Genomic DNA, 27,314 nt, shown 5'->3' on the forward strand with positions numbered 1-27,314 from the left:
GCCTTCTACCTTGTTACACGAATGTTGTTTGTGGCTCAAGATGACTTTATGTCATCCATAAGGGATGCAATTGACATATGTTTCACATAGTATAGCCCAACAAGTTACTTATAGCAGTTTAAATACGAGCAATCAGTTTTTGGCAAATACCGAAAATCAGTTTTTGGCACAACACCGGCTTTTTTCTTGTTTTCAGTAGCAAGCGATGCTTATGATTGTGCCAGAGCACATTCTGAACCACACCATGGGAATTTCGCTTTTTACACAGGTGGGTGGATGTTACACTCTGGAAATGGAAGGAAGGTGAGTGTTATTAACCCTCTGTGGTCCACGGACACGCTGCACCTCCAAATCACATGACTGATGTAAGCTGACATAGCAACAAGCTGCAGCCACGCTGAGTTTCTATTTCAGCCCACATTGAAAATTCGGACTTCAAAGTTTTTAAATTTTAACTACAGGCCAGTAAATCCAGAGTTATGATAATATATATAAGCCATGCTTTGTTCTAAATACTGTCATCACGTTTGTGTGTGTTTTAAGCGTTTTGTAAGGACAGCCAACCGTCCAGTAAAATACAGAATCGTCCCACATTCAGAGAAAATATACTTAAACTAGAATGGAAAAAGACACAAAGCTGGGGTTTTTCTGCGTCTTTATGCTGCACAGCTGCCTCTTCTCTCATTCTCTCCCCCTCCCTCTCCTGTTACTACTTCAATCATGAAACTGATCAATGATCAGCTGATCGGCTTTTCTCTCTTGTTTATTTATCGCCCACTTTGCACCAGAAGGAGGAAACCAGCGGATGTCGCGCTAAACAACAGCAGCACGTTTAAGCTTGATCAGCTGTTCTTAGAATTTATTTAATATTAATTTCTAGTATCAGCTGATGTTTGCTGGAGCCACAGCTGTAAAAGCTGCTGGTCATGATATCGGTTTGTATATGTGGTGAGAAAGAAACATGAGGATGAAACCAGGAGATGTCCTTACTGAATCATCGGAGCTGAACAGGTGATGGAGAAACAGGTTTACCTTAGGTGACATGAATGAGTTGAAGGGAAGTTATGAACTGTTTCTGAGAGACAAATAACACCAGGATCCTTTTTTATGTAGCCGACAGCTGGTAACTGTGCAGGGGCGGGTCTAGCAAAGTGTTGCCAGGGGGCCAGTTAGGGTGTTAACAGGGAAAGGGGGGCACAAAGAAGTACATTTCTTTCTTATTCGCATTTAAAATGTCTAGCTTTTATTAGATGAATCTTACAACCAAAGTTTTTATCTGACATAAAATGTATAGAAATCATACATATACCAACAAGACTGTACATCACTGTCACAACAGTGTTTGTTTTCATTCAAAGGCTTTATGGCTTTAATACCTGGTGGGTCTGTCTCGTCAAAATGCTCAGGCCGATTTTTTGTCCCAGTCCAACTCTGGGCACGACACGCAGTGAAATAATCTGAGAAGGTGCATTAAAAAAATAAATGGTCGGGCCAGCGGTGCACATCGCAAATTAGCTCGCATAGAAACAGTTGTGCTGCTTCTTAATGACGGTATCTTAGCTAACAACCCCAACTATCAGATTCAGGTTGTAATTGGCTAAAAATAAGTTTAACTGTCTTCAGAACATTGCAAATGCCTTATTGACAGTATTTGGCTCTACATATCTGTGTGAGCAGATTTTCTCTCACACGAGTCCTCAGGTAGCCGTCTGAACGCTGGACACTCGGGGACCTGTGTCTCTGAGTGGGAGACCAGAGATCACATTAACATGTGTATCTCTGTATTAACAAACATGCCATATTGGCCCAGTTTTTTCTTATCATTGTTGTGAGGAGACCATAAATAGCATTTGCATTTTCTGTTGTACAGTTCATTTGCTGTTATGGATAAAAAGTCTTTTTTGTTTCAAAATAGCTGAAAACTAGTCGCTGATAGCTGCCAACATCTGCGCACAAATATAATTGTATAAAGTTGTTCTATATAGTGTGTAACTATTGATATAGAGCATAAGTAAATTTATTGCTAATGCAATCATATGGCACACTGACTTCTGAGGAAATTTTAGATGGCACTCATCAGAAAGGTTGCCTACCCCTGCTCTTTCTTTTGAGCTTGGGTTGAGCTAAGGCATTTAATAAATGTTAAACATCACCAATATATTTCTAGGCTCTCTGAAATGTGATTATGCACTGGCAAAATTCAAAATAGAAGAAGACAGAGCCGAGTTCAAAGTCCATGGCTTTATTAGAAAAATAGGTTTACGTCACCTCGCTGTACAGTATAAAACAATTCATCTGCAAACTGCAAACACACTCGTTAGCAAAAACAAACAAAAACACATTGTTGACCCATAAAATCAAGTCTGGTCTAACATGGAAACAAACACTAATGTGGCTCTATTTTTCCCCATAGAGGAGGTGGCGGCGGCAGCAGCAGCAGCACGGCCCTCAGAGATGGGACAAAGCTCAACATGAGACCAAGCCTCTGGGCTCATGTCAAAGGTCAAAGGTCACAACACAAGGCAGAGACACAAAAATGCACTGAAAGGAGCTTAAAGGAGAAATCCAACCTCACATTGTCCTTCCAAAGGCTACAATGCAGTGACTCTGGAGCCGCCGATCTCCCAGAATTCCTCTACTTTAAAGGGACGTGTAACAGATCATTCTTTTCTTTCTACTAATCGATCAGAGTGATTGATCTCTCTGCGAGGTAGAACAAAGATGAAAGCGTCATGGTGGGGGTAACACCACCAAAACCTAGCGACCAAACCATTTACCTCCAAACAAGTTTCTAAACAAAATAATTTAATTATTCATTCATTATATTGTCATTATTAAAAGTTCTGAAATTATTCAAAATGGTCAAACTGGCGTTTATCGATGTCATAGCGGCATACATTTCAACTTTCATGCTCAGAGATCATTTCTCTCACGAGAGCAGATGCAACATAATTAAAATTTCAGCTCTAAAGGACGAGTACGTGTTTAGAGACAAGTGTTTTTAAAAACACTGACTTATGGGTGTTTCTACAAAAGATGAAGGGGGGGAGGCATCACCCCTTTTACTAAATATTTTCCAAATATAGTATTTTAACAGAAACATCAAGCGGAAAACAAGTTACGAGTATTCCTGCAGAACCCATTTTAAAATGTTTTTAAACGATGGCCGACCCTGTAAGTAGCCTTGTTCGAGTGGCTTGACGACAAAACTGCAGTGGCCTTTTACGGCTGTTCGATATAACGATATATATCATAAGATGATATAAAAACGTCTATTGTTTCCTATTACGCTATCGTTTGTTTCGTAGTGTCCTAAAATAAAGTGTTTACAGCAATATTTTTTCATCGTTTTGATGGTCACTGTAGTGGCTATATTAATTTCTTAAAGTTCTCTCTTTCTCATATTTAATATAACCACACTACTGACGGACAAGCGTCTGTTTTTACGTGTTGTCGTTAGCAACAACGACGGTAACACCATGGCGTGGCTCCGCTGTCCGCTTGTTTGTTTTCCACGTAAACCTTTCACAATAAAGCTCAAGATCCTGTTGAGACTTTTCAAAATAAACTGAATCATGTCAAAGAGTATGCAGAGAGTTTAGGGATGAGAAGAAAGAAAAAAAAAAAAAAAAAAAAGCCGTCAGGTGCTAAAAATAAACCTTAGACACAAACTTCGAAAGAAAATGGTGGCCGTTACAACTTATGTCTAAAAATGTATAGTTTCATGCATCGGTTAAAACACTCGAATCAGGGTAAAGGACGCCTAGCTGGAAAAACTTCATGCAAGTCGAGTTGGACGAGAGTCAGAATTTACAGAAAATATGACATGTTTGTGATTTATATCGTTGTCAGGACGATAAATGTCTTCTATCGGGATATGAGATTTGTCATATCGCACAGCCCTATCTGTCAGGGTTAAAAAAATAAATAAACAAAGAAAAAGCTTTTATCTGACACTGAGCATAAAAACTTGTTTTAAATTTTGTTTTCTGAAGAAATTAATTATCTCCTTTTGATTCAAATAAAACCACAGATCAAGGTCTGCATTTCCCTTCAACGTTTAACGCTGAAAGAACAGACAGATGTTAAAATGTTTTACTCTCATTCTAACATGTCTGACTATATTTTTACTCTTTTTAACCAGTTTTAAATCGCAGGAGTATAAAACTAAGTTTTAAAACTACTTTTAGGCTCTTTGGTTGGTCATCTTCTCAATCAAAACAAGCCTTAAACTCCCACCCTTCCAAATACTGAGCAGCCAGCAGTAAATTTCTCCTTTACACTCGCACCAGTGAGAAGTCATGAGTCAACACCACAGGTAAATTTCTCATAAGCACATACATACATGGCATGATAGTCTACAGAGGCATACATACAATGCAAAACATGTAACCCATTTTCTTCCAGACCCTCTTAGACATGGCAGGATGTCACATGACATCCTAAATCTGTAGTTAAGACAGCTGTTGGGTCAGGCTGTGGAAGACATGAAGAAGAGGAGGGCTGTGGTTTTCAAGCCTTACAAATAAAAGACAAAACAATCTGTCCGTTAACTTCATTGTCACTCAGTTCATGTACAAAGACAGCAAAAAAAGGCATGTTCAGGCTCGCTCCCACAGGACCGGCTGGTGCCAGGTCTCAGCGAGAGCCTCAATTAAATCAAGTGCTCTGCTGCAAGGTCGGAGAGGCTCGAGCCCTGTCTCAGTTTCCTTAAGTAGATGATCTGAGGCGTTTCCGTGAAACCGAGGTAGCTCGTGAACCAGTTTTCCTGCGAGACCCAGGCGTCGGCACCTCACACGTCTCAGTCCAAAAACTCAGAAACAACAAGTCCCACTGCACCACTCCAAGCCTCAATTTAAAAAAGTGCAAAGCCTTTTCCAGAAGGATGTCCACCGTGACCTCAGTACATCTCACATGGCTGCCTTAGGGTTGGAGGAGGTGGGGTTTACTCTTCTGATCATCTTCAAACATGGCAGTTCGAAGATGATCAAAAACAAAATGAAAAAAACCTTCCTTTACATTGAAAATCAAAAAAATCAAAAAATAAATAAAATAAAAGGCTGGACAACCATTGGACCATTGAGTCAGCTGACCTTACCATTTCATCCACCGAAGCCCGCAGCGTGCGTCGCCGTCAGTCCTCATAGCAACACATCAGGACCAGCCTCGCCCCCTTTTTCCTGCTAGTCAGGTAACAAAAGGAAGCAATTAGAGAACTGAAAACAGGATCGCATCACATCTACACACATTTACAGTTTCTGGAGCTCACACGCACAAGCTCAGACGTTAACATGCACATGGCAATGCCTTAAAGAGAAGACGGCGAGCAGAGTCAGCCGGGCCGGTTATTAAACGTAAAACCGAGGTGCAGTAGGTGAGACGCGGCTCAAGACAGACAGAGGGAGGGAGGAGGGGGAGCAAGGTAAGGGGGTAGGTGGGGGGGGGGGGGGGGGGGGGGGGGGTAAGAGCAGCCATCATTATCAGTAAAAGCAAAAGGGGAGTAAAATAAAAACAAAACACCTAGAAGCAGGTCATGCACAAGAGCACAATTATCAGACCTCCAGAGTAAAACATGCAAGATTAGTATCCAGGCCTTCAACAGCTAAGTAGATCCTTCTGGGACAAGGAAAAGCTTCACTTTGAAACAAATCAAATTGTGCTTTTATGCCCCCCCTCCCAAAAAAACCCCCAACCAAAGCTGATAACAAGGACTAAGAGACTTGTAGGGGGCGGGGCTTAACCCTGACGCTGCTGAGAGTGAATTTCGGACACCAATTTGTGAAACAATGTTCTTTGGACATGAGAGAAACTCATAAGGATGGAGTATGTCACTACACATACAGAGCACTTGAGAGATGCCGACTATCAGAAGGTGATTTGAATTTGATGGCATGCAAGGTGACACTGTAGCACGTGGCCAAACATTTGGCAAACCTTTGGTCCATTTTCTTCCACAAGGAGCCTTAAATTTGAAGGTAATTTGAAGAGAGAATTTGCCGAAACATGAATTTGCAACACAATTTGAAGTTTTGTACACGAGTGCGTGTATGTTTATTAAAGCAGACAAACAGCAAAGAATACAAGCCAAAATGTAAAGCCAAAAAAAGAAAAACCATAGGACTACGATGGTCCTTTTTTTCTTCTTTTCAATAACAAGACACGCATTACTTTTTGACAATACAAATCGTATTCATTGGATTTAAATACATGTTTAGGAGACATATGCTTTGTTGCCGTTAGCTACTTAAAACATGGTAACCAGAATTTCTAAAAACAGACATAAAGCTATAGCCAAATAGACAGCTCGAGCACATTTGCATCTAAAATTTTTTTCAAATTCCGTTATGGAAAATCTTTTAAACGCCCATTGTATTTTTTCTCTTTTCGTCGTTTTAAAAAAATAAAAAATAAAAACCCCAAAAGGAAGAGAGAAAACCAGTTCGCCAGAAACAGGTGGGAGTGTGACTAAGACGAGTCCAAGCGGATTATTAAAATATGTACAAAAAGGAGATCTTGCCAGATGTCACCAATTTTGAGGAAAACAAAAAGAAAAAAAATGCAGGCAACCGTATGGGATTGAGGGCCAATCAGATCAAGTCTCTAAATAAAAAGACAAAAACAAACACGGGTTTTGTTATCAAAGCACTACGGGGTTTACTTCCACTGCTGCCCAAAAGAATCCTGATAAAATTCCTGGTTGTCAGATTTGTAACCGGAATAGTTACCAGAATGATCACCACCTTGGAGCGGTTGCTGAGCAATGGGTTGAGAGCCCCAGTTCTGATTATTGGTCTGGCGACGCTTGGAATCTGGCTGGTTGTACCCATCAGCTTTGCGCTTTCCTCCTACATTTCCACCGCGGCCACCCCGTGCACCACGTACCCCTCCTCGCCCTCTCAGCTGCACGCCTCCTCTTGCGCCGCGCCCGCCACGACCTGGTCCTGGCCCGCCGCGCTGCGAGAAGTTTGCTCTCCCTCTGGGTGCCCCCGAGCCGCCACGTCCTCTGGCCGGGGAGGATCCGCCCCGTGCGCCCCTGCTCCCGCCCCGCCCCCGGCTTGGGGCCTGGAAGTCATCGTACCCATAGTAGGGGTCATCGTAGCCACCGCGGTAGTTGTGATAGTCATAGCCGTAGTAATCGTAGTAGTCCTCGTAACCGTAGTAGTCAGGAGGGTAGGCGTAGCCGCCTCTGTTCCCTCCTCGACCCCGATTTCTGCTGGGAGGGGGCATGTGGGGAGGGGGAGGGTAGTAGTAATAGTCATCGTACCTGATGAGAGTAAGACGGCACGGGTTAGAAAGACAGGTCTGACAAAAACAAAGCTTTGATTGCTCAGAATGCTTCGAGAAGACATTTCTTACATTTGCGTTTTAGCCGCTTGCCTCTGGGCTTTGCGCTCCTTCCTTTTCTGATCGGGCGGCTTGGCGAACACTATCTCGATTGGCTCTCCCTCCAACTCCTTCCCGTTCATTTCCTCCAGTGCCTGGACACAGAATACAAGACTTAACGTCTCTGCACCTCGTTTCTAATCCAGCGCCAACCATCAGGGTAACACATACCTTCACCGCACCGTCCCGCTCCTCAAAGTGAATGAAGGCGTAGTCTTTGAGCTTCTTCACTCGCTCCAGCTTTCCAAACTCACTGAAGGACGTCTCCAGGAGTTCCTCCGTGACGCCATTAGCGAGATTTCTCACAAATAAAACCTTCACCTGTAACAAAGTAAAGCTCAGATTTAATCAGCTCATCTCCTCCTGCACATTTATCAGCAGGCAGTAAAATCACATATTTTGGAAAATTTGATTGATTTAAAGAAGACAAAGGGTCACAATATGAACAAACAGATTTATGTTCAACAACACGAATGTAGTTAAATGTTAATATTTTATTATTATTTATATAACCTGCCTTAAAATTATACAGAGAAATGGCAAAGATTTGTGATTTCAGTGGTATTGCTTGTTTAACGGCACTTTCTGCATCACTGAATTAAGAGGGGAAAAAAGGGCAAGATTCAGTTTTTATGAACCCACCGTCACATTTAAAAATACAACAGTTCATTATAATGCTGATGTGTGTCATCTAGCTTGTTATCTCGTGTTTAAAAACAAAAAACAAAGACAGCACAAAGGGCATAAGCACTGATGTTTTGCTGCCAGTGCAGGGCCTCCTACTGGAATCAGCAACACAGACATGGTTTGCTTTGGAGAGTCAGCTACAAATGCAAGAATTTGACATCCGATCATCAAAAGGAGCCAAAGATTGAGATCTGATCTTAACATTTTCCTTCTTCATTAACAGCTTTAACTCTGGCTCTGCTGTCGTTTCAATAGAAACGAGTTCAGCATTTAAAAAAAAAAAAAAAAAAAAAAAGGGGGGGGGGGGGGGGGGGGAATAACTTGTAATCTTTAAATCCCACAGCTTTAGGTTATTTTTAGTTACTGGTTATTTAATGGAGCTTTTAATCACTAATTGGACAAAAGCCTTTCAGACCTTAAAGTGAGAGGTGGGATTAAGTTCATGGGTGGTTGGCTTAAAGCAGGGGTGTCAAACTCAAATACACAGTGGGCCAAAATTCAAATCTGGAACAAAGTCGTGGGCTAACATTAATATTTATTGAAATATATTTATTGCTCCAGATATAAGAATGAATCTTTTCTTATGGACTCAAACAAGTTTTGCTGAAAAACTGAATATGGAACAAGCAAAGCTTAATACTAAACTATATTTATGTTAGCTGTATAATACCAGTAGGCCAGCTCTAATGGTCATTTGGTATGGCTTCGCGGGCCAAATGTAATTAGGCTGCGGGCCAAATTTGGCCCGCGGGCCAGAGTTTGACACCTATGGCTTAAAGATTGAAGAACACTTCAGATTCCCAATGCTCACCTTGGCCATGACTTCTGGGTCGGGGTCTTCGATGGGGTCTGCCCACTCCACGGTCACGAGGTTGCCCCAAACTTTCACCTTGCCGCTCATTAGCCGGCGACGGGCCTGAGCGGCCGTTTTGTGGTCTTCATACTCTAAGAAGCAGAAGCCTCGGTTCTTCTTTTTGTCGTCGGGCTGATGGTAGAGTATGACATCACTCAGGCCCTCTGGGTGAAGAAAGAAAACAAAAACATTGCCTGTGGTTCAATATTAAGAGTCTGGGTGTTCCTGAGCAGAATAACGAGGACAGCAGGGCATTCTTAGAAAAACAAAACTGTCAGAAAGCATTACCTGTGACTTTGGAAAACTCTTCAACAATCTGCTCCTTTGTTTTACTCTTGGGAATTGAACCAACAAATAGCCGGTTGTTGGCAACAGATATGCACACCCCGATGTGCTTGCCAGGGCGAATCTCATGATTATTGCACTGCAAAAAATAAAGCCGATGGACTCTCATTAGACTCAAAACCTTTCCAGCACACAGGTTTTTGAGGTAACCTATTCTCATAGAGCAGAACAACACGCCTCATTCACGCATTCATGCAGCACTTTTCTCTATGGTTTTCATGCGAAAGTGCTTTATATCTAATATTCACAGATTCATGAGCAACCTGGGGTTAGCATCTTGCCCAAGAATATTTGGCATGCAGACTGGAGCAGGGATCGAACCACCAGCAAAACCCATTCCAATCAGAATATAACCCCCTTCACCTCCTGAGCTACAGCTTCCTCCGTTACAAAGTGACAGGTCTCCTGAACGCCGTCACTTTCTAGAAAAGCGACATGCTCAGCCGCGTGCTCCTGACAAACTCACCAGCTTTACAGCCTCCTGGGCACCCTCTTTACTGCAGAACGTGATGAAGGCATAGCCCCTGTTCAGGCTACTCAGCGGATCCATCATTAGCCGAAGGTCCCAGATCGGACCGGCCTTCTCAAACAGAGGAACCAGCTCGTCTTCGTACAGATCACGGGGAATCTTCCCAACAAAGATCTACAAGAGGACAAAAAAGAAAGAAGGATATTCTAAATATAAACACCCACAAGCAACTGGTTTTATTGAATATTTATTAGTTAACCAGCTGAAAATGGTTTCATTTCAAAAGTGCAGTTTATGTTAATTAGGAGTTACTCTTAAAGTTGCTTCAGTGAAGTGGACTGAAAACACTTCATGTCTGTACAGCTTTTTCCTATAAACGCTGCCCAACAGGAAAATCACATTTTACGCCTTTTTAAACACGTGCATGTTAAAAAGCTCAGTAAAGTTATATTGATATAAAATATGCACAGAAATATTTGCAGTCTTATGCATCCTTGCATTTTGACATTGGTAAACACTGAGACAGTGTCGGGTTAGATTGTGCTGCACACTTTAAGAAGTTTAAAACTGGCTACGCTCAGTCTTGTGATAATGCCGAAACAAATATTACTGCACCATAACTCATGAAAAGCGAAGAAAAACCTCGTGTGAGATACTGATATTGAGGAGGAGAACATGTGAGGAGGTAAAGGTGACCACACTGTGTGGAGAACCCCACGTAAAAACAGCTGAAGGGAAAAACTAGGCAGGAATAACTGAGCTGGACCGTCAGGGGCCTTCTGCACAAACGCCTCATCTGTTAAGATGAGTTAACCGGTGCTAGTATCGGACCACAGGAACTACAGAGAATGCTGAAACTGTTCATGCTATAGAAGAACTGACAGCCCAAACTTTACTAATCTCCACTTAATCCAGCAAAGAAATGCTCCTTGTTCTGCACCGTTAGGTGACTGTATGACAGGATAAACTGAGCAGTGCATTCGTTCCCCCCGTCCACGTGAGGCCAATGACACGCAAACAATTCACATCAACATCTACGGATCCAAAGCCCACATCACATTGCGAGACCTGTCACAGCGAAGTCAGCATATCTGAATACACCAAATATATACCCCAGTGCAGCTAAAACTCAAAGTACATCTCGTTAGGTCCTCAGAGTTTAATTTATACATCTTTTTTTCTCAGCAGTAAGAAACTGAAGCCTCGCATAATTTTCACCTCGTTAAAAGAAACTCTTCTTCTTCTGCTTCATGTTCTTCCCAACACTTTTTATAAATCAAACTCAGTGTTGATGTATCAGTTTTAAAACCTCTGTGAATAAAATTTCAGACCAAATATTGTCAAAATCATTGGTGGTGGTTTATAAAATCTTAAATATAAGTAAGTTTACTTTAGCTACGTTTATGCCTGTTCAGCAGAGCAGTGATTCCTGCTTCACAGAAGCTAATGAAGTGAATCTTGACGCCACTCTGATCGTGGGTTTAACCATTTAAAGCACCTCTGTCTGTGCCTGCCTTTTGTTTACAGCTTCCTAATTTCAAAACAACCAAATTCTCCAATGACATGATGTGAAAATGTAACATCTCAGGAAATAATACAAGACCCTATTTTCTATGAATTGACGAGGAGTACCTCTGTGCCGACAGGGGGCTGAGAACCCGAGTACACGGACTCTGGCGGGGGTCCGCCGTATTTCCTCTGGCCGGTTGTAACATCGAGTGTGTAGCTGGTTCTCTCGAGGAGTTCTTTGATTTTAGCCTCATCTGGTCCTTTGATGGAGTCTGAAACTTTAGTCCCTTGTTTCTCTCTCTGTCTGTAAGTCTTCATCACCCCACAGAGAAAGGCACTTTTATTCTGGGGAATAAGAAACAACAGAAAATTAGAAACCTGGACATTTAGCTGCCGTTAGGGGGTAAAAATAAACAGCCGAGCGTTCCCTTCATGTCTCGCATGATTTAAAACTCACCTGCACGTGTGACAGGTCACTCTCTTTGAACTGCACCAACACCTGCAGGGCTCCATCTTCGTTGAATTCTTTCAAAGCCTCAATAGCTCTTTCATCGAGGTCACCGTGTGCTACCAGGCCTGACGGACACAAAACACACCTCAAAATAACTGGCAAACGCACATGACCCCACCAGAAACACCCCCATACAACTTTAGAAACCCGATCAACTTCATCAATACTCAGCACAGGTGAGAAGGTTCACAGAGGCAGTGGGACTCGTGCAGTTGTGCAACAGAGGATTGAGGATGGATCATCAATGTAATCCAAAAGGAAGCAAAGTAAAACAGCTGAAGGTATGAAGCAGTTTCATTATTATGGACATAAAAGTTTTCCTGTCATACTGCCAGGTTTCAGGAGGCTGAAGAAGCCCTGAGGTCTCCTTTCAGTGTTTGTCACCATCTGCTGGAGGTTCAGACAGTCCTGTTGACCTGCCGTGGACACACAGCTGCTCTTTTGTTCCTGCCAGCTGGCCTCCATCTACCTTCACCCAGGCCTTTGTAGTAACAGGAGTTATTTCATTTGCTCTGATTTCTATACTTCAGTGTGACAATGATCAATCTGATGCTCCCTCAGCCATCTGTCAGCAGCTGATACGACTGGTTTAACTACTTTGAATCAGCTCCCTGTTCACTGTTGTTCATTTAGGGTGTTGCTTAATTCACTGTCATCGTTTTATTTTATTACTGGTTAACAAAATAACCAGTAAAGACACGAAAAAGAGTTAATATTGCTCTGAATTACAAATTTCATTAACTTGTGCTGACATTCCTTCAGGAGCAGGAAGGTTTTAGTGGTAATTAAACACTAATAAACATACCTGAACAACAAAGGAGAAAGTGGCAGAGGATTTCAAAGAGTTCATGACAAATATTTTAACTCAGTCAAACTCAACTTTGGTTCATGGGCTACCCCATGTCATCTCAAGCAGGCTAGACCAGCACACCACTCCTGTGTTTGTAATGTTTGCATCACCTCTCCAGGTACTGTACTACATTTCATTCACAAATTTCAGATACTACTGACTTTCACACTGTGTGCTGGAGGGTGGATTTATCTGTGCACACACTGTGAGCTGAAAACGGAGGCAGGGCGTTCTCTTACCTGCTACATAAAGTTCATCCAGCTTCTCAGCGACATTCTGAGGTAAACCTGCCTCCAGTAAAGCCTGGAAGTGTTCCGAGTGGGTCACCTCGGCTGTAGTGTCCATCGGCTCCTCCGTCCCGTTCCCGTTAACGTGATCTGTGGCCATGTCTTCAGACATCTGCGCAGAGAAGTGAGCAAACATTTACCACCAGCAGCAACGCACTCGCCGTACTAAAGTGGGACAACAACATCAAGCGTGCAGTTTGGCGCCATCGTCCACTTGGTTTACAGGCAAGTCCTGCAGACGCTGCGAAACTAACACCACGTGTTAGACGCCAGCGGAAAAACAAACTTGCCCAAACAGCACACAAACAAGCAGCTAAGCAGTGAGCAGAAAAGGCGGCATCCATGTAGTCACCACGCGTCTGTGAGCTAACATCTGTGGCTCGTACAGATCACAGGCCTCACCGAGCGCGGTACGCATGGAAGTGCAAAATGCACGAGATTAGCATTAGTTAAACAAGATCCAAAGGTCAAGCACGTGCAATTTGTGGTGATTCCGTGTGTTTGGCCCATTACTCATAACGTAGAGCACATTTATTTTCCCATTAGTATATGCAAACAGGCCCGTTATTTTTCCAAAATGCCGGCTAGCCATGAAAACGAGCTGCTATGCTAACAGCACCCGGTCGTGCAATGCATCGAACATTAGAGTGCAGAAAGCTGCAGGTTAATAGCCGAATTTAACATCCCCTCTCGTTGCCTCGAGAGCGTACGTACCATGCGAATCTGAATTTGGGTGCACGATGCAGCTCCGCCGTAATTTAGGTAGTCCGAATGAGGGGAAATTTTCACGCCGGGGCTCTCAGGCTGGCTTCTTTACTCCCGGTGAAACAAAATGGCGGCTACGTAACGTCGCAAACTCCGCTTCTCCACCCCACCCCCTGCGTGTACGGGGCTTCTGAAACTGCTTTTCATGGGCTACTTTGGGGCTTCGAACGGTGGCGTTGAACCAGTGATTCTTTATTTTATTTTATTTTATTTTATTTTATTTTATTTTATTTTATTTTATTTTACAACAAAGAGATGTCTGTATTTTAGTTTAAATATACTGCTTGTTTAAATGTATATTCTATACAATGTACGTGTAAATGTAACACTGCTTTTAGAGTAAATTAATTAATTTCAGATGATTATTTTTTCTCTTGCAATTTTATTATGAAGATGTTTAAGCACATAGACACCAGGTGCTTTCGGATTATTTCGAAGTAAAGTCTTATTTACTTTGATCCTTCAACTGGAGAACCTGTAAATTAAAATCATGGCGTTCGTCCATTTCAAATTTTCAATAGTAAAACTTAGCATTGTTTTCTCAGTAAAATAAACTGAATCTCACAGAAAGGGCAATATAGACGGCACTTTGTGTGATCTTTTTTAGTTTTTAATACCTTTTGTTTAATTTTTTTTACGCCTGTGCGTCACGTGTTATGGGCGTGGATTTCCCACGCCCTCTGAAACGCTATTGGCTTAGCGCGAAATTTGAAATGTAAGGGGAACGTTAGCGGCTCGGAGGACAACAACAAGTCTAAATATGCGAATTTTTTAGATAGCAAACAATCAAACCAGAGGAATTAAGTGCTACAAAAAAGTTTACTATCGGTTTTCTTGGGAGAACTTTTTTTTTTTTTAACTTAAAGCGAAATGGATATCGCCTCGTATTTACAGTAAGTCACGATGGAACATGGACGTTAGCCGCTGTTAGCTCAATTGAAGGGGTTAGCTTCAGTGCTAACATGAATGTATGGATCTTTTATAACTAATTCATAAACAACGTAGCTGTCAGACATGTTTTAATTACTCATACTTCTACCCTTCAGGCGTTTTGAAAACAGTTTGACCTCATACACAGGTGACGACCCACTGGACGCCTGGATCAAGTGAGAATTTCGACTGTTTTCATTGATGTGTAATGTTTTATAGTAATTTAGGAAAAGTTATTAGTCCTGCAGCCATTGAAATCATATTGAAACCTGTAAGAGTGTAAGAGACAGCCTTAACACAGGAGGTACATAACAAATGATCGTCCGCTTATTTCATTTTTGAGTGTTGACGTCGGAAGTAGACCTGGATTTACTTTTCAAAGTCACACTTCCTGTTCTTTACCGTCTATTTCCAGCTTTAGGTTATTTAATAACACTTTTGGATATTAAGGCTGAATATATGTATCACAAATGTTTGCTTGTCTCAGAGCACACAAAACAGCAAACCAACCAGCCTCAAAGATAAATAACTGCGTAATATCTTAATAAAATACAATAATAGTCTGTCTTAAAAATATTGTGAATCATTTTTTGATGATTTAATACAAAAAGATGCACACAAAATGAGAAGTACTGAAGGCAAGTTTCTCTGGGTGCTTCTTTAGGTTTGTGGAGTACCTGGAGCAGAGGCTACCTACAGATGGTGGCAGAGGGATGTTGCTGGTGTTTGAGCGTCTCATCCAGAGATTTTTGAATGTCGAGCAATACGCGAATGACATCAGATATGTGAACTACTGCATCAAATGTGTAAGTCTGATTAAAACATTGTATTTTTACAGTTGTCTCCATAGTTTGTATCTTTTTAAGTTGGATAAAGTCTTACTCGAGCTCTTTTCTTGCCTCACTGTGTCTTACAGGCAAGTTATTACGTGGACCCTGTTTCCCTGTACAGTCAGGTCTTCAGTAGGGGCGTCGGCACCAGGACAGCTGGCCTGTATGTGGCCTGGGCTCAGCACTTTGAACAGAGAGGACTGCATGAACAGGCTGATGCAGTATACCAGAAAGCGCTGGAGAACCAAGCTCATCCAGCCAGCACTGTTCTCCATGAATACAAGTAAGCATTTGAAGAGTGAGACGAAGTTTCTCATGGTAACCTCAGACGGTTAAATACAAAGCTGTCTGTGCCAGTGTCGGTGGGAGTCTGGCCTATGTAGATACCTTTCAGAGTGTTTTGTAGAGAAAGTATGCCAGTTGAAATGTGTGGAAGTGGTTTAACCTCTGTGTTGTGGTGTAGCTGTTGTTAAACCAACCTCCAGCCTGTTACTGTATTAAAAGTATTAAAACGACACACACATATGTGGTCTCACTAGTGGGCAGCTATCATCATGGTGGCCGGTGGTTTGTTTTCAGTGTAACTACTAAAAAAGTTGAGGAACCTGCAGACATCAGATACTGTAGTATTTGTTTGAGTTTACAGTGCTCTTGAAAGCGCTGAATTCTAGAACGCTGAACATCTGCCATCAGCTCTGCAGGACATGAGATTTGCCGATGTTCATCTGTCAGGCATCACCACTGGTGTGGTCTTGGTATTTGGATATAGTTTCTTCAGTTTGTATGACTAAGATCAGAATTACACTTGTACGCAGACATAGGCAGCTGTCAAACACAAGTTTGGTCCCAAGTCCCAAGTTTGAGACCCCTGGTCTAAAAGAAGCATGAAAGCAGCGTGAAAGTCCTGGCAGTAATAAAGTGTGAACATCCGCTCTGAGCCTCGTGTTCACTCTCTGATGACGTCATTTACATCACTCTGGTCTGAGCAAGACGTTCCGGGGCCCTAATTTCTCAGTGGTGCAACTAAAAAAAATTCTTGTGTCACACACGGTGCGACTAGCCGGTTGAAAAGTTTGGGTGTACCTAACTTTTGTGCTGGTGCACCTAAGAAAAAAAGTTAGGCACACCAGTGCAACCACGGCAAAAAGTTAGTCTAGAGCAGGGGTGGGCAACTCCAGGCCTCGAGGTCCAGTGTCCTGCAGGTTTTAGATCTCACCTTGGGTCAACACACCTGAATCACATGATTAGTTCGTTACCAGGCCTCTGGAGAACTTAAAGACATGTTGAGGAGCTAATTTAGCCATTTAAATCAGCTGTGTTGGTTCAAGGACACATCTAAAACCTGCAGGGACACTGACTCTCGAGACCTGGAGTTGCCCACCCCTGGTCTAGAGCCCTGCATGAGGTGACCGTGCCAGCAGTGGCCCACAGCTCATTTAAGTTTGAGACTCCTGGTCTAAAGGAAGCGTGATGGAAAGCCCCAGCAGTAATAAAGTGTGAGCATCTGCTCTGAGCCTCGCGTTCACCCTCTGATGATGGCATTTACGTCACTCTCGTCTGGGCAGGACGTTCACATAATCTGGGGTATGGAAACTCTAATATTGCTGTAATCTTTTAGGGATGGTGCAATTAAGAAGTGAAAGAATTTAAAGTCTGTGTTAACAACTGAAGCCTGGATATTAATCTGGCCTTCTAATGTGAATGATATCTGGCTGTGTGTAGTCACTCTACACATGCAGTGACAGCGGTATGTTACTGTGCTGCATGTTATATACTGTGGGCTAACAGAAACTCTGATCTGCAGGCAGTTTCAGACCAGAACCAGAAGTGAGACGGCAGTGTCCGGTAAGATGGTTTATTTAAAAGTTCCTTTATTATATAATGTTGGATTTCTTTCTTTAGAAATTTTTATTGTTGCTCTACTGTCTGACTATTTTTATATGTCTATTTTATGAAGGAGGAAGTCGAAACCCTTTGCAGAACTCCAATTTAACCAATCAGGTGCCCCACAGAGAGCCTGTCACTCAGAACAAGGTGTGTTTATCTCTGGTTTTTCATCCTAATTGTGCATGAATGCCATTTTCTGCTTTTCCATTCACACTGTGCGTCCTCTGTCACAGATGTCTGTGGACTGTCCCTCCAAACCACCTGCGAGTAAATTCATCGACATGTAAGTGAAACACTGAACTCAGTTTTTGGGGTTCCTGTTTCTGATGTCAGCAGAGTGCGCTCGTACCAACACAACATGTTACAGCCATGAGATGAAAAAGGAAGAGGCTCAAAGACAGAAATAGGGGGGGGGAAAGAGTTTAAGTCACCCTTTAACTGTGTTTCTGGAAGCAAATTAGATTTACATTAACCACAGGAACAGTAAATAAAAGTGTCTTAGGAGGGTTTGTTTGTTTTATTTGGAATTTTTTGGAAAAAGATCTTCTGTTTTTTAAATCTGTCTTCCTTTATCTCATCAAAGGTGGAATAAGCATCTTAGAAATTCATAATGTGGCAAATGTCAGCTGTTGATCCTAGAGTAGCTTTGCCTGATGATGGCTTTGGGCTCACAGGGATTGATTCATGTGGAATTTCTTCCAGTTAATGTAAAAATTCGTGTACTGGGATGGGCTTTCTGTGACAGAGAATAGAAGCAGAAGAGCTTCACTTTACATTCATCTACACTCGCACAGTTTCGAGGATCTTAACAGCATGATGTCACCTGATTTCTTCTGTCGCTCACAGAGTCTCTCGCTCTGAGACTTCCGGGACAATTCCCACCAGTCAGGGCTCTGGCATTCAGACCGTGTCCGAGTACACGGTAGAAGATCTCGTCTGCGACGAATCTGAGCTATGCTTCGAAGAGGCCCGAGCTCAGAATTACTTCCGCAAGCTCCCTGAGCAGGAGGAGAAAGACGAGACAGACTTCAGTGAGTTTTTAATTCTGCAGCTAAAATAAATCCGTGCTGCGAACACTTGTCTGGATTTCTAGTAAATGTCCTTTTTATTGTTTTCATGTCAGCGCTGACACTGAGCGAGGGTGAGGAGAGGAATAAATGGTTGCTGGAGAAAGTTTTCTGCGATCTTGAAATCAGACAGACTTCATCTCAAAAGGTAAGACAAAAGCATCCTGATGCAATAGGCTGTGCTGAATGTGCATCAGAGCCCTAAGCTTCAGGCTCAAAGCCAAAGTGCCAGCAAAAATAGACAAATAAGGATTAGTCTGAGCTGCGAATCATGCAAAGTTGCTCTAGCAGCATCCAAGAATGAAAACAGTGAGTGATAAGCACATCGGGTTCACTGCGTCAGTCTGAGAGGCTTTTCTTCTTCTTTATTTCAGCCCCCTGCAGCAGAAACTGCTGCCGATGTAAACCCGAGTCTTACCCAACCCTCCTTCAAGCAACCTCCGCCCTCAAACCGTCTGAGCAGCCGGCGCTCTCTTGGCTTGAGATTAAACACCGAGCCGACCTTCATCCAAGAGGCCGCCGCCAGCATTCCCGAACCTCCTCACCAGCAGAACATTGACACGCTAAGTTCGGTGGCATCCCATCATCCCTCTGTCCCAGCTGAGCGGGACATGGGTTTGCAGAAGTCTGCAGATCGGGAGCCGCTCCCCTGGGCCTCAGCGGTCCCACATACGCCACTTCATCAGCCTGTGAGCTTTGAGAGCACAGACAGGCTCCCACCCCCAGAGAACAATGCAACGTGGGTACCTTCTAACTCCCTCGACACTGCTTCTGATACTCTGTGGAGCATAGGTTTCTGGTTGTGCAAGGAAAACATTGAACCTAATATTTAATATCATGAAAATGCGAGATGTAAGAACAGCTACAGAGACGTTTTTTAGGAAACCCCCCCCCCCCCCCCCCCCGTGTTTCCCACACAAGTTTATTTTTATTTTTCTGTCCCTCATCGTTTTATTATTGGACAGTCTGATTTCTGTTAAAGTTCAAGCCCTGCTGCTGGGCTCATCACTACATGATGCCTGTGCCATAAAGTTTGTGACAATAAGTAATGGAGTAATAAGCAGCTTTCTCTTTAGTCAGTTAGTGTATGAATTGTATTCCGATTTTATTAGAAATTCTCCTGCACACATGATGATGATTTCGATGGCTGATTGAAATGATTTTAGATGCGTTACTGATCTTGTCTTTCTCTCAGGGATGTGGGTCTGCCTGCAGAGCCTGAGGACAAGCTTGATGGTAAGTGTGCTTTTATTTTGTCGAGCTGTTGCGTGTCTCTGGTAGATGTAGTCACAGCCCTCTCTGTCCCTCTCAGTGTCGCAGGGAGCCACAGCTAACCTGTCTCACGTCACTCCTAATAACTCGCTCGGCTTCGTTCAGGCCACGCCGTCGCGGGTGCTGCCATCACCTACTGTCAACACACGAGAGGCGCTGGGTGAGCACGACAGTTTGTCTCTTTGCTGTCACGTCAGAGGTGTTTTTATATCAAATTTAATGTTTTTGGATTCAAAGAGTTACTTTCATGTTATGTCTCTGTCCTTTAATCAAACTGCTCTTCACTGCTGCTCAGGCTTTGGCGGCTGTGGTAAAAACTCCTTCACTGAGTTCTTTTCTTCTTTGTGTCGACTCAGGCGTGATCATGGACATGTTCCAGGCTCCGACCTTACTCGAGGAACCGTTCAGCAGCACATCAGTCCTCCACGCTGCCGAGAAGGAGTCTGAAGCCGGATTCTGGATAGGCGGTAAATAGGCTCTGAACACAGTCGGGATAATAACAGAATCTAACTGGATCCGGTCACCAGTGCTTAAAATTAATGTTCCTCCTGTTTGAGTCAAAGCAAACTCAGGCCTGAACCTCTGAGACTGATTCTTGGTCTCGCTCCAGATAACCTAATTATTCTGTCTCTGATGATTAGCAGGAGGAGCCTCCTCATTATCTAAGCCTCCCACCACGACTCCATTCACCATCTTTCAGGATGACGACAACAAAGAAAACGGCAGGTAAATATGGCCCCCACACTGTGGACACCCTAAACCCCAGCTGTGATGTTACACTCCCATGTAACCTGTGTGATATTCTGTCTGTGCTGGATGTCCTGTATCCATCCATCTTCTTCTGCTTATCCAGGATAAGAGAATTTTGTGCTTCAGCCTGAGAAGACTCGGGGACACTTTAGTGCTTTTAATTTTGAATATGAATAATAAAGGTGGTAATTTATAGACTTTTTTTTTTTTAACAGTTGTTTACTCTGTTAGCTCGTGTAGTGAATGCAATAAAAGAGCTTTCAGGAGGATTTAACTTTTGATTTCCACTCAGATGTTGATGTGATCTCCAGCTTCAGGTCTCACTGAACTCACACTGAGATTTAAATGTCATTACTAGGAAAGACCTAGTTCACAAACACTCAAGGCTTCTGGGAAATGGTGTTTGCTAAAGGCTGCTAAAACAAACACAGACATATTTTTCATTTATTTTATGAGAAAAACCCACAAACCCCCGTTTTTAAATAATTCCTGTTTGTCGTGGACTCTTTCAGCTGCTGGGGTCAAGGTGCAGAACGGCACACATTTCATTCTGTCGTATGTTTTTTGTAGATCAGTTCATCTTAATGTTTGTGCTGCTGTGAAACCTTGAGGATAAAATGAAGTGCATCTTCATGACAGCCAAGTGTTCCTGTTATTTTTGTCTCTGTGCTGTTTAGTGCCGCTGCTCCTGCTGATGCCGAGAAGCCTAAAGGAGTCAGAGCTCTGGCTGAAATCCCGGTGTCAAAGGCAGACAAACCCAACGTGAGTGAATTTACTCATGTTAAGCTAAATTCCAGATTTCTGGACGAGTGTTTGGTGTGTTTGTTTCAGGTTCACATCCTCGTGTTTTTCTTATCCTCATCAGGAGACTCCTTCAGATCTGATCCCAGATGAGAGCACCATGTGGGGAGCTCGCTACAACTCGCTCAACTCGCTCGCCGCCTGTCCCAACAGCACCACAGACTTCGCCATGCTGGCTCAGTTCGTCTCCACGCCATTCACTTGCAAAACCTTTATCAGCAGCGACTTCCTCGAGGACCGAGGTAAGAGGAGCCAAACCTGCGGCTTATTCCTCCCGCAGCCTCCGCACCTGTCTCATTTTAACAACAAGCTGAAAGTAATTTAAAGTTTCCCTAAATAATAAATGTTTCTGCCCCACAGAGAATAAATGTGAGGGGGAAGCTGATGAAGAAGCTTACCTGAGGCGTCAGACCAAAAAGCTGAGGTAATCAGTTTTCAGGTATCCACTGCCCATTCGTGTCACTGTTATCAGTGCAGATGTCACAGATGTGTCCTCTCCTCTGTTAGCCCCATCCTGGAGCAGAGTCCGACCGACGAAAGCACCGTCGGCCAGACGGTGCCCTCCTCTGCCAGGCAGGGCACCATCGTGGGAGAGGAGTTTGCAGCGGCCCAGCACTGCCTTACTGCGTCCTCACTCACCATGGTGCAGCCTCCTCCTCCCGGCGTGCTCTCCTTCAGGGACCAGACGCTCTGTCTTGCCGACTCCTCTAGGACAGCGGGGCCCGGCTGGGAGGTGTATGCAAGCCCCGAGCAGCCACCCAAACAGGCCTCCTTCATCTCAGGCAGACCCATGAGCGAACCTTTTCAGATCATGGAGGACCTAGAGATCCCCAGCAGCCCCCAGCAAGCCCAGAATCAGGTCTGTGACGTTCCCATGAACCCCGAGGGTGCTCTCAAACCAGACTGGCTAGCCATCAGGAGCCCAGAGGCCATGGCCGAGCCAGACCTGGATGCCTTCCTGAGTCCCCATCAGCCCAAGAATCTGGACTTCCCCATGAGTCCAGGGCACCCACAGCTCTGTGCTGACGTGCCCATGAGCCCGACATCAATCAGCAGGGAGGATGAACCCATGAGTCCAGAGAGGGGGCTGAGGCTGAGCGCTGACATCTCAATGAACAGTGACACGCCGCAGAAAGCCCAGACGGGGGCAGTCCAGCTGATGTCGGATCCCTGGGACACCGAACTGATCTCCAGCCTGCTGTCTGGACTCAGCCCGCCTCTCGCCACACATCCGCGCTGCACCACCTGGCAGTGCAACATACCGAACATCACTCCAAAAATGACCATCAGCATGGGTAAGATCTGCAGCGCCTGCTCCGTTAGGTGTGGAAGTCTGGCTTTGATCCAGCTGCAGAGAAAAACTGTACGCTGTGTTGATTGAAACGATGAATGTTTGTGTCGTGACAGGAAAGGAGTCCCTCAGAGTGGACTGCGTTCTTGGAGAGGGAGCCTTTGCGACAGTTTACCAGGCCACGAACCCCGTGACCTTAGAGAAGACCGTTTTAAAGGTGAGGCTGCGGATGAAGAGTGCCGCGTCCCTGTCTCTGTGTTACTCAGCTCCTTTTTTTTAATGTAGTGGTGAAACAAATCTTATTGAATCATCTCAGAAATGAACCGTGTTCTCAGAGACATTTGGACATGACCGCAGGATTCACATGTGTCCTCGCTGCAGGTTCAGAAGCCGGCCAATCCCTGGGAGTTTTACATCAACACCCAGCTCGACGCTCGGCTGAGGCCCGACGTCCGTCACCTCTACAGCAGTATGCACTCAGCTCACCTCTTCCATAACGGGAGCGTGCTGCTCGGTGAGCTTCACAGCTACGGCACCCTACTGGTCAGTTACCGTCAGTGTGGATTTATGGATATGAATTTACTTTTGTATATATGTTTTTAAAATCCAGTAATTTGTTGGTTTCTTAGTTTTTGCGCCATAATTTCGGATTTGATCTGTGTTTACGTAACTTGACTTTTGTTACAGAATTTTCTAGTGGTCACTTTTCAGTGAATTAAACAATAAGTTGAGCACATAATGAATCCATAACATGGATGACAAAGACTGTTAATCAGTATGAAGGAAGAGAAACTTTAAATACTAGAGTTTTGCTTGCCACAGCTGAGCTTGGACATGTGGGTCGGTCTGTTGGCACGGTAACCTCACAGCAGCCTTGTTATTCGTCAGATGATGTCATTAAAAATGCTCCAAAAAGGCTAAAACAGTACACAGTCCAGACGTCCAGTTCAGGGGCTCTAATTAGTGGAATTGAAGCCAAGCAGCCTATTTGGTATCAAATTTTACAAATACAAGCCTTAATAATAAAAACAGTTTCCCCCCATAAGTTGTTATGAGGGTTTAAACCATTGTTGTGGAGTCTGCAGAGACTATTCGGTCGGTTTAAAGCTTCTCTGTTTCACTGTAATGCTGTTGCTCCACCTGCAGAACGCTGTGAACATGTACAGAACCCTCAGTGACAAAGTGATGCCTCAGCCCCTCGTCATGTACTTCACCGTCTGCATCCTCCACATGGTGGAGCTGCTGCACAGGATCCACATCATCCACGCCGACATCAAACCTGACAACTTCCTGCTGGGAGAGAGGTACCAATCACACGCTGCTTTTATCTCTGTGCTGCTCGTATTTGCAGCTTAAAAGTGTCAGAGGTGAGGCGGGCAGGCCCGGTCCTCCCCTCGCGACACTTCAGTTTCAGGCTCTGTTGAAACGCCTCGTCATCACTCGTGTCCTTCAGGTTCTTGGAGAACAAGCGTTTTGATTCAGAGAGCACGGACCACGGCCTGGTCCTTGTCGACCTCGGGCAGAGCATCGACATGGAGCTCTTCCCAGCAGGCACTGCATTCACTGCCAAGTGCCTGACGTCGGGCTTCCAGTGCACAGAGATGCTGAGTGGAAAACCGTGGAACTACCAGGTGAGCACAGCAAGGACAAGAAGAGGCATTAACATACACAGGGAGGGTCGAACACTGCCACGTTTCAGCAGCATTGGACAGTAGTGCGGTTTTTCCTGAGCTGCAGCTTCTCTCATACTCTGTATGTGTTTGAGAGCTAAGAGTAATGTCTCTGTGGGTTAGCGCCCAGTGTTTGTTGTTTCTGTCCCTGGAGTTGTGTACGGGAAACTTTGTAGTGTTGTTAATCTAATGGAAAGTCCAAAACTCAGCTTATCAAGTTTCCAGGTTCATTAAAAGGTCTTGCTGGTCTCATTTTCCTCGCGATAATTCATATTTAGATTTGCACAGCTGATAGTTTGTGATGGTAGCCTGTGTCTTTGTATGATGAGTTTCATCTCTGCAGGTCACTCAGTCAGCTGGCTGAATGAAAAGAGCATGATGTTATGGGAAATGATCTTGTAGCTCTTGTAGATCTTGTATGAGCCGAGTTCTCTCGATTTAAAGGGGATTATAGGGTTCAGCTGATCATCACTCTCAGGCGTCCCTCAGACACTCAGAGGAACACCGGGAAGTGTCATGAACACATTTCATGACCTGATGACTGTTTTTGATGGTTAATAGGAGGCTATTTTCAGCTGTGCCTTCATATAGCCGATCATTTCCTGACACAAAGCCAAAAGGCTTGTCGCCTTCTGTTCTCAAACAGAGAGCTTTTGCATGTCACCCGATGTGTGAACCACGACATCTGGAGCCCCACATGTTTTATAGAAAGAAACATCTGGAGATTTTGTTGAAGACTCCTTTTAAAGATGGAAAACGAGTTTTATTCTGAAGGTCTGACTGTTGTTTGGGTTTCAGACCGACTACTTTGGCATTGCGGGGACCGTGTACTGCATGCTGTTTGGGACGTACATGCAGGTGACCAACGAAGGAGGCGTGTGGAAGACGAACGGCGTGTTTAGAAGGTGAGTGCTCAAAGGAAGCTCCCATTTGTCTTTATTTGACCTCGTTTTTTGTGCATATGTGTGCTGATGGTAAACCCCCCCCCCCCCAGAAACCCTCACAGCGACCTGTGGCTGGACTTGTTTCACACGCTGCTGAACATTCCAGACTCCGGCTCGCTGCCGAGCCTGCGGAGCCTCCGCTGCCGGATGAACACGGTTCTGCAGGAGAACTATGGCAACAAACTACCCACGCTTAAGAGCCGGCTGGTGGTGCTGCTGCTGGAGAACCGCAAGACGGTGCGGAGATAACGGATATGCCTCGCTCTGAAAAAAGGCTGCTGTTTATCCTCCGTTTGCACTCGTTTAAGCGCACACTCTTTGACACATCGGACTGTGAACGCATCGCGGGAGGAGTGAAGCATTTCAGCTCGTACAAATGCATAAATGTATATTTCTCTTAGGTCACTTTTTAAATTGAATTTGTTCCCATTTTGTGAAACAATTTTATTGTTTTTTTTCCCTTGAAAAACAAACGATAGTCTGTTTGAAGCTTCACTGTAACACGTTTTTCAGTGTTTTGTTTTTGACCTTTTTCTTCTCTCATTAAAACAACCGGACAAATCAAAACATATAAAAATTTGATGTTGTTGTCTCACTGACAATCTCAGGAAGTAAGTGAGGCAGGGACTTTGGTAAATGTCCCAGCCTGAAAACAGGGATTAAGATGGCAGGAGACAAACATAAACTGATAAAGCATAAATGTTGACCTGCTTTTATTCTAAATTTTAAAAACAGCATTGAATTCAGCTTCTTTCATTCATCTTATGATGAGAAACATTAAACATCAAAATGTTTTTGTGTGATTTTAGTGGAAAGATGGTCGTAGTTCATGGGTTTATTTCTGGATTATCAGTCACATGTAAAGATATTTGTACCTGTGAGTGTTTTATGTTCACTGTACACAAGTTGTAATGTTTCATGTTCTGTTAAACGGCGTTTATTTTTATCTTTCTGTCATTGATGCAGGTGTAATAATAATTTTAATAATAATAACAAGCATGCCTCACTGAGAAGGAGAATTGTGTCAAAGTTATGTTGAACGAAAATGGATTTCATATATAAAGCTTCATTTTTTGTCTATATTTTTACATTTAAATGAAAGATAAGGGGGCTTTTCTGATCAGATGATCCCCTATCAGCAACAGTGGGAAGGAAAAACTCCCTTTTAGCAGAACGAGACAGAACCAGGATCACAGACAAGCAGCAATCTCCTGATAGGAGCAGAGATGAGAACGAAACAAACCTGAGAAGAGAGAAATCAAGTTAATGAAAGGGAGTGGTGACGTATAAAATTCCCAGTGCATCATGGGAAGTCTTGCAGCAGCCTGAGTCTGGCAGCATAACTAAAGGATGGTGATGATGATATTGATGATTCAGTAATAACTGAATTGAGAACCTTTGGGGAAGTTTACAAAAATGGACAACAGTTCCAGACAGTAGATGCCCCTCGTGTGGCCATCTTCACCACTTGGAAAAATATTCCCACTCACCTCATGCATCAAGCATGCCGCAATGAATTTTTAAAGTGATCAACAATAACGGTGGAGCTACTCATTACTCTTTTTTTGGAGGTGTGTTCCTAAATTTTTTATCAGCTGTAAAACAGCCTGTTTCAGTTTAAGCTTTGTTTTCAGTAAATTGCATGCTCATTAAATGTTTTGTCTCACTCCCATTTCTTCTTGCTGCATGTTGAAGCTGTACTTGGAACTTGTTAAGATCCAACCATGCAAAATATGATTTTTTTTGCCATTTTTCAAGTGGTCTTAGACTTTTGATCAGGAGTGTGTTTACTGTAGATGATTCCATATTTAAAGTCTTTTTTTGTTTTTCTGTCCAGTCATGTTACTTTTGCTGCCCCGTTGAGACGTGTCGCTGCCTTTTTATGATGAATAGTTACAAATCTTTACATTCTGTTTTTATGGATATTTTTCACAGCGTCCCAGCTTTTTAGAATCTGGTGATTTCAGCTCGGATTATCATCAGATAATGAAGACTTTAAAGAGACTAATGTGTACTGTATAATCTCAAACTATGCATTTTACTTTAAATGGCTTTTTAATCACACCCCCAGTTCACCACCTGCATGTTTATTTATAGAGACATCATGATTTCATCTTTTAAAATAAATTTTAAAACAACTTTTTTCTCTTTTTTAAAGTCTCAACTTCAACAAAAAAAACCCAAAACTTACCCAGCGTGTGTGTTTCATGTTT

General features: G+C 43.5%; 2 protein-coding genes across 10 annotated transcripts; one reads left to right on the forward strand and one right to left on the reverse strand.

The window, feature by feature from the left end:
- Positions 1 to 3,609: 3,609 nt before the first annotated feature.
- Positions 3,610 to 13,746, reverse strand: LOC308397015 (heterogeneous nuclear ribonucleoprotein Q-like). Of its 7 annotated transcripts, none has more exons than XM_080882738.1 (12): positions 13,609 to 13,746; positions 12,847 to 13,006; positions 11,704 to 11,822; positions 11,370 to 11,591; positions 9,735 to 9,911; positions 9,212 to 9,347; positions 8,882 to 9,087; positions 7,555 to 7,704; positions 7,357 to 7,478; positions 6,883 to 7,264; positions 5,099 to 5,180; positions 3,610 to 4,922 (listed from the first exon to the last, which is right to left on the reverse strand). In XM_080882738.1, exons 1-11 carry the CDS (start codon positions 13,609 to 13,611, stop codon positions 5,142 to 5,144), a joined length of 1,716 nt encoding a protein of 571 aa, XP_080738864.1. In that variant the 5' UTR covers positions 13,612 to 13,746; the 3' UTR covers positions 3,610 to 4,922; positions 5,099 to 5,141. The 7 variants fall into 7 exon arrangements, with proteins under 7 accessions (XP_080738864.1, XP_080738863.1, XP_080738861.1 ...); XM_080882737.1 differs by having other exon boundaries at positions 3,610 to 4,961; XM_080882735.1 differs by having other exon boundaries at positions 5,099 to 5,183.
- On the forward strand, positions 13,042 to 27,239 carry bub1 (BUB1 mitotic checkpoint serine/threonine kinase). 3 transcript variants are annotated; one of them, XM_080882731.1, is made up of 24 exons: positions 13,042 to 13,119; positions 14,706 to 14,765; positions 15,254 to 15,395; positions 15,506 to 15,702; positions 17,224 to 17,264; positions 17,377 to 17,453; positions 17,540 to 17,589; positions 18,153 to 18,337; positions 18,430 to 18,521; positions 18,748 to 19,112; positions 19,569 to 19,609; positions 19,686 to 19,805; positions 20,002 to 20,112; positions 20,287 to 20,371; positions 21,073 to 21,157; positions 21,261 to 21,438; positions 21,557 to 21,620; positions 21,704 to 22,491; positions 22,604 to 22,704; positions 22,869 to 23,030; positions 23,634 to 23,791; positions 23,941 to 24,118; positions 24,956 to 25,062; positions 25,152 to 27,239. In XM_080882731.1, the coding sequence occupies exons 3-24, from the start codon at positions 15,303 to 15,305 to the stop codon at positions 25,348 to 25,350; spliced, it is 3,477 nt and encodes a 1,158-aa protein (XP_080738857.1). In that variant the 5' UTR covers positions 13,042 to 13,119; positions 14,706 to 14,765; positions 15,254 to 15,302; the 3' UTR covers positions 25,351 to 27,239. The 3 variants fall into 3 exon arrangements, with proteins under 3 accessions (XP_080738857.1, XP_080738856.1, XP_080738855.1); XM_080882730.1 differs by lacking the exon at positions 13,042 to 13,119 and adding an exon at positions 14,348 to 14,552 and having other exon boundaries at positions 20,290 to 20,371; XM_080882729.1 differs by lacking the exon at positions 13,042 to 13,119 and adding an exon at positions 14,349 to 14,552.
- Positions 27,240 to 27,314: the final 75 nt, after the last annotated feature.

This window comes from Rhamphochromis sp. 'chilingali' (genome assembly GCF_963969265.1).
Source record: "Rhamphochromis sp. 'chilingali' genome assembly, chromosome: 5".
In the NCBI taxonomy this organism is placed as follows: Eukaryota; Metazoa; Chordata; class Actinopteri; order Cichliformes; family Cichlidae; genus Rhamphochromis; species Rhamphochromis sp. 'chilingali'.

Bases quoted from the DNA above. Each gene is read 5' to 3' on its own strand.
- LOC308397015 (XM_080882732.1), bottom strand. The intron at 9,912-11,369 runs GTACTCCTCGTC...GTCCTCTTGTAG, and splicing joins AGCCCCCTGTCGGCACAGAG to ATCTTTGTTGGGAAGATTCC. The intron at 7,705-8,881 runs GTGAGCATTGGG...ACTTTGTTACAG, and splicing joins ACCCAGAAGTCATGGCCAAG to GTGAAGGTTTTATTTGTGAG.
- bub1 (XM_080882729.1), top strand. From the start codon at position 14,530: ATGGATATCGCCTCGTATTTACA. The intron at 17,265-17,376 runs GTAAGATGGTTT...TATTTTATGAAG, and splicing joins AAGTGAGACGGCAGTGTCCG to GAGGAAGTCGAAACCCTTTG. The intron at 21,158-21,260 runs GTGAGTGAATTT...TATCCTCATCAG, and splicing joins CAAAGGCAGACAAACCCAAC to GAGACTCCTTCAGATCTGAT.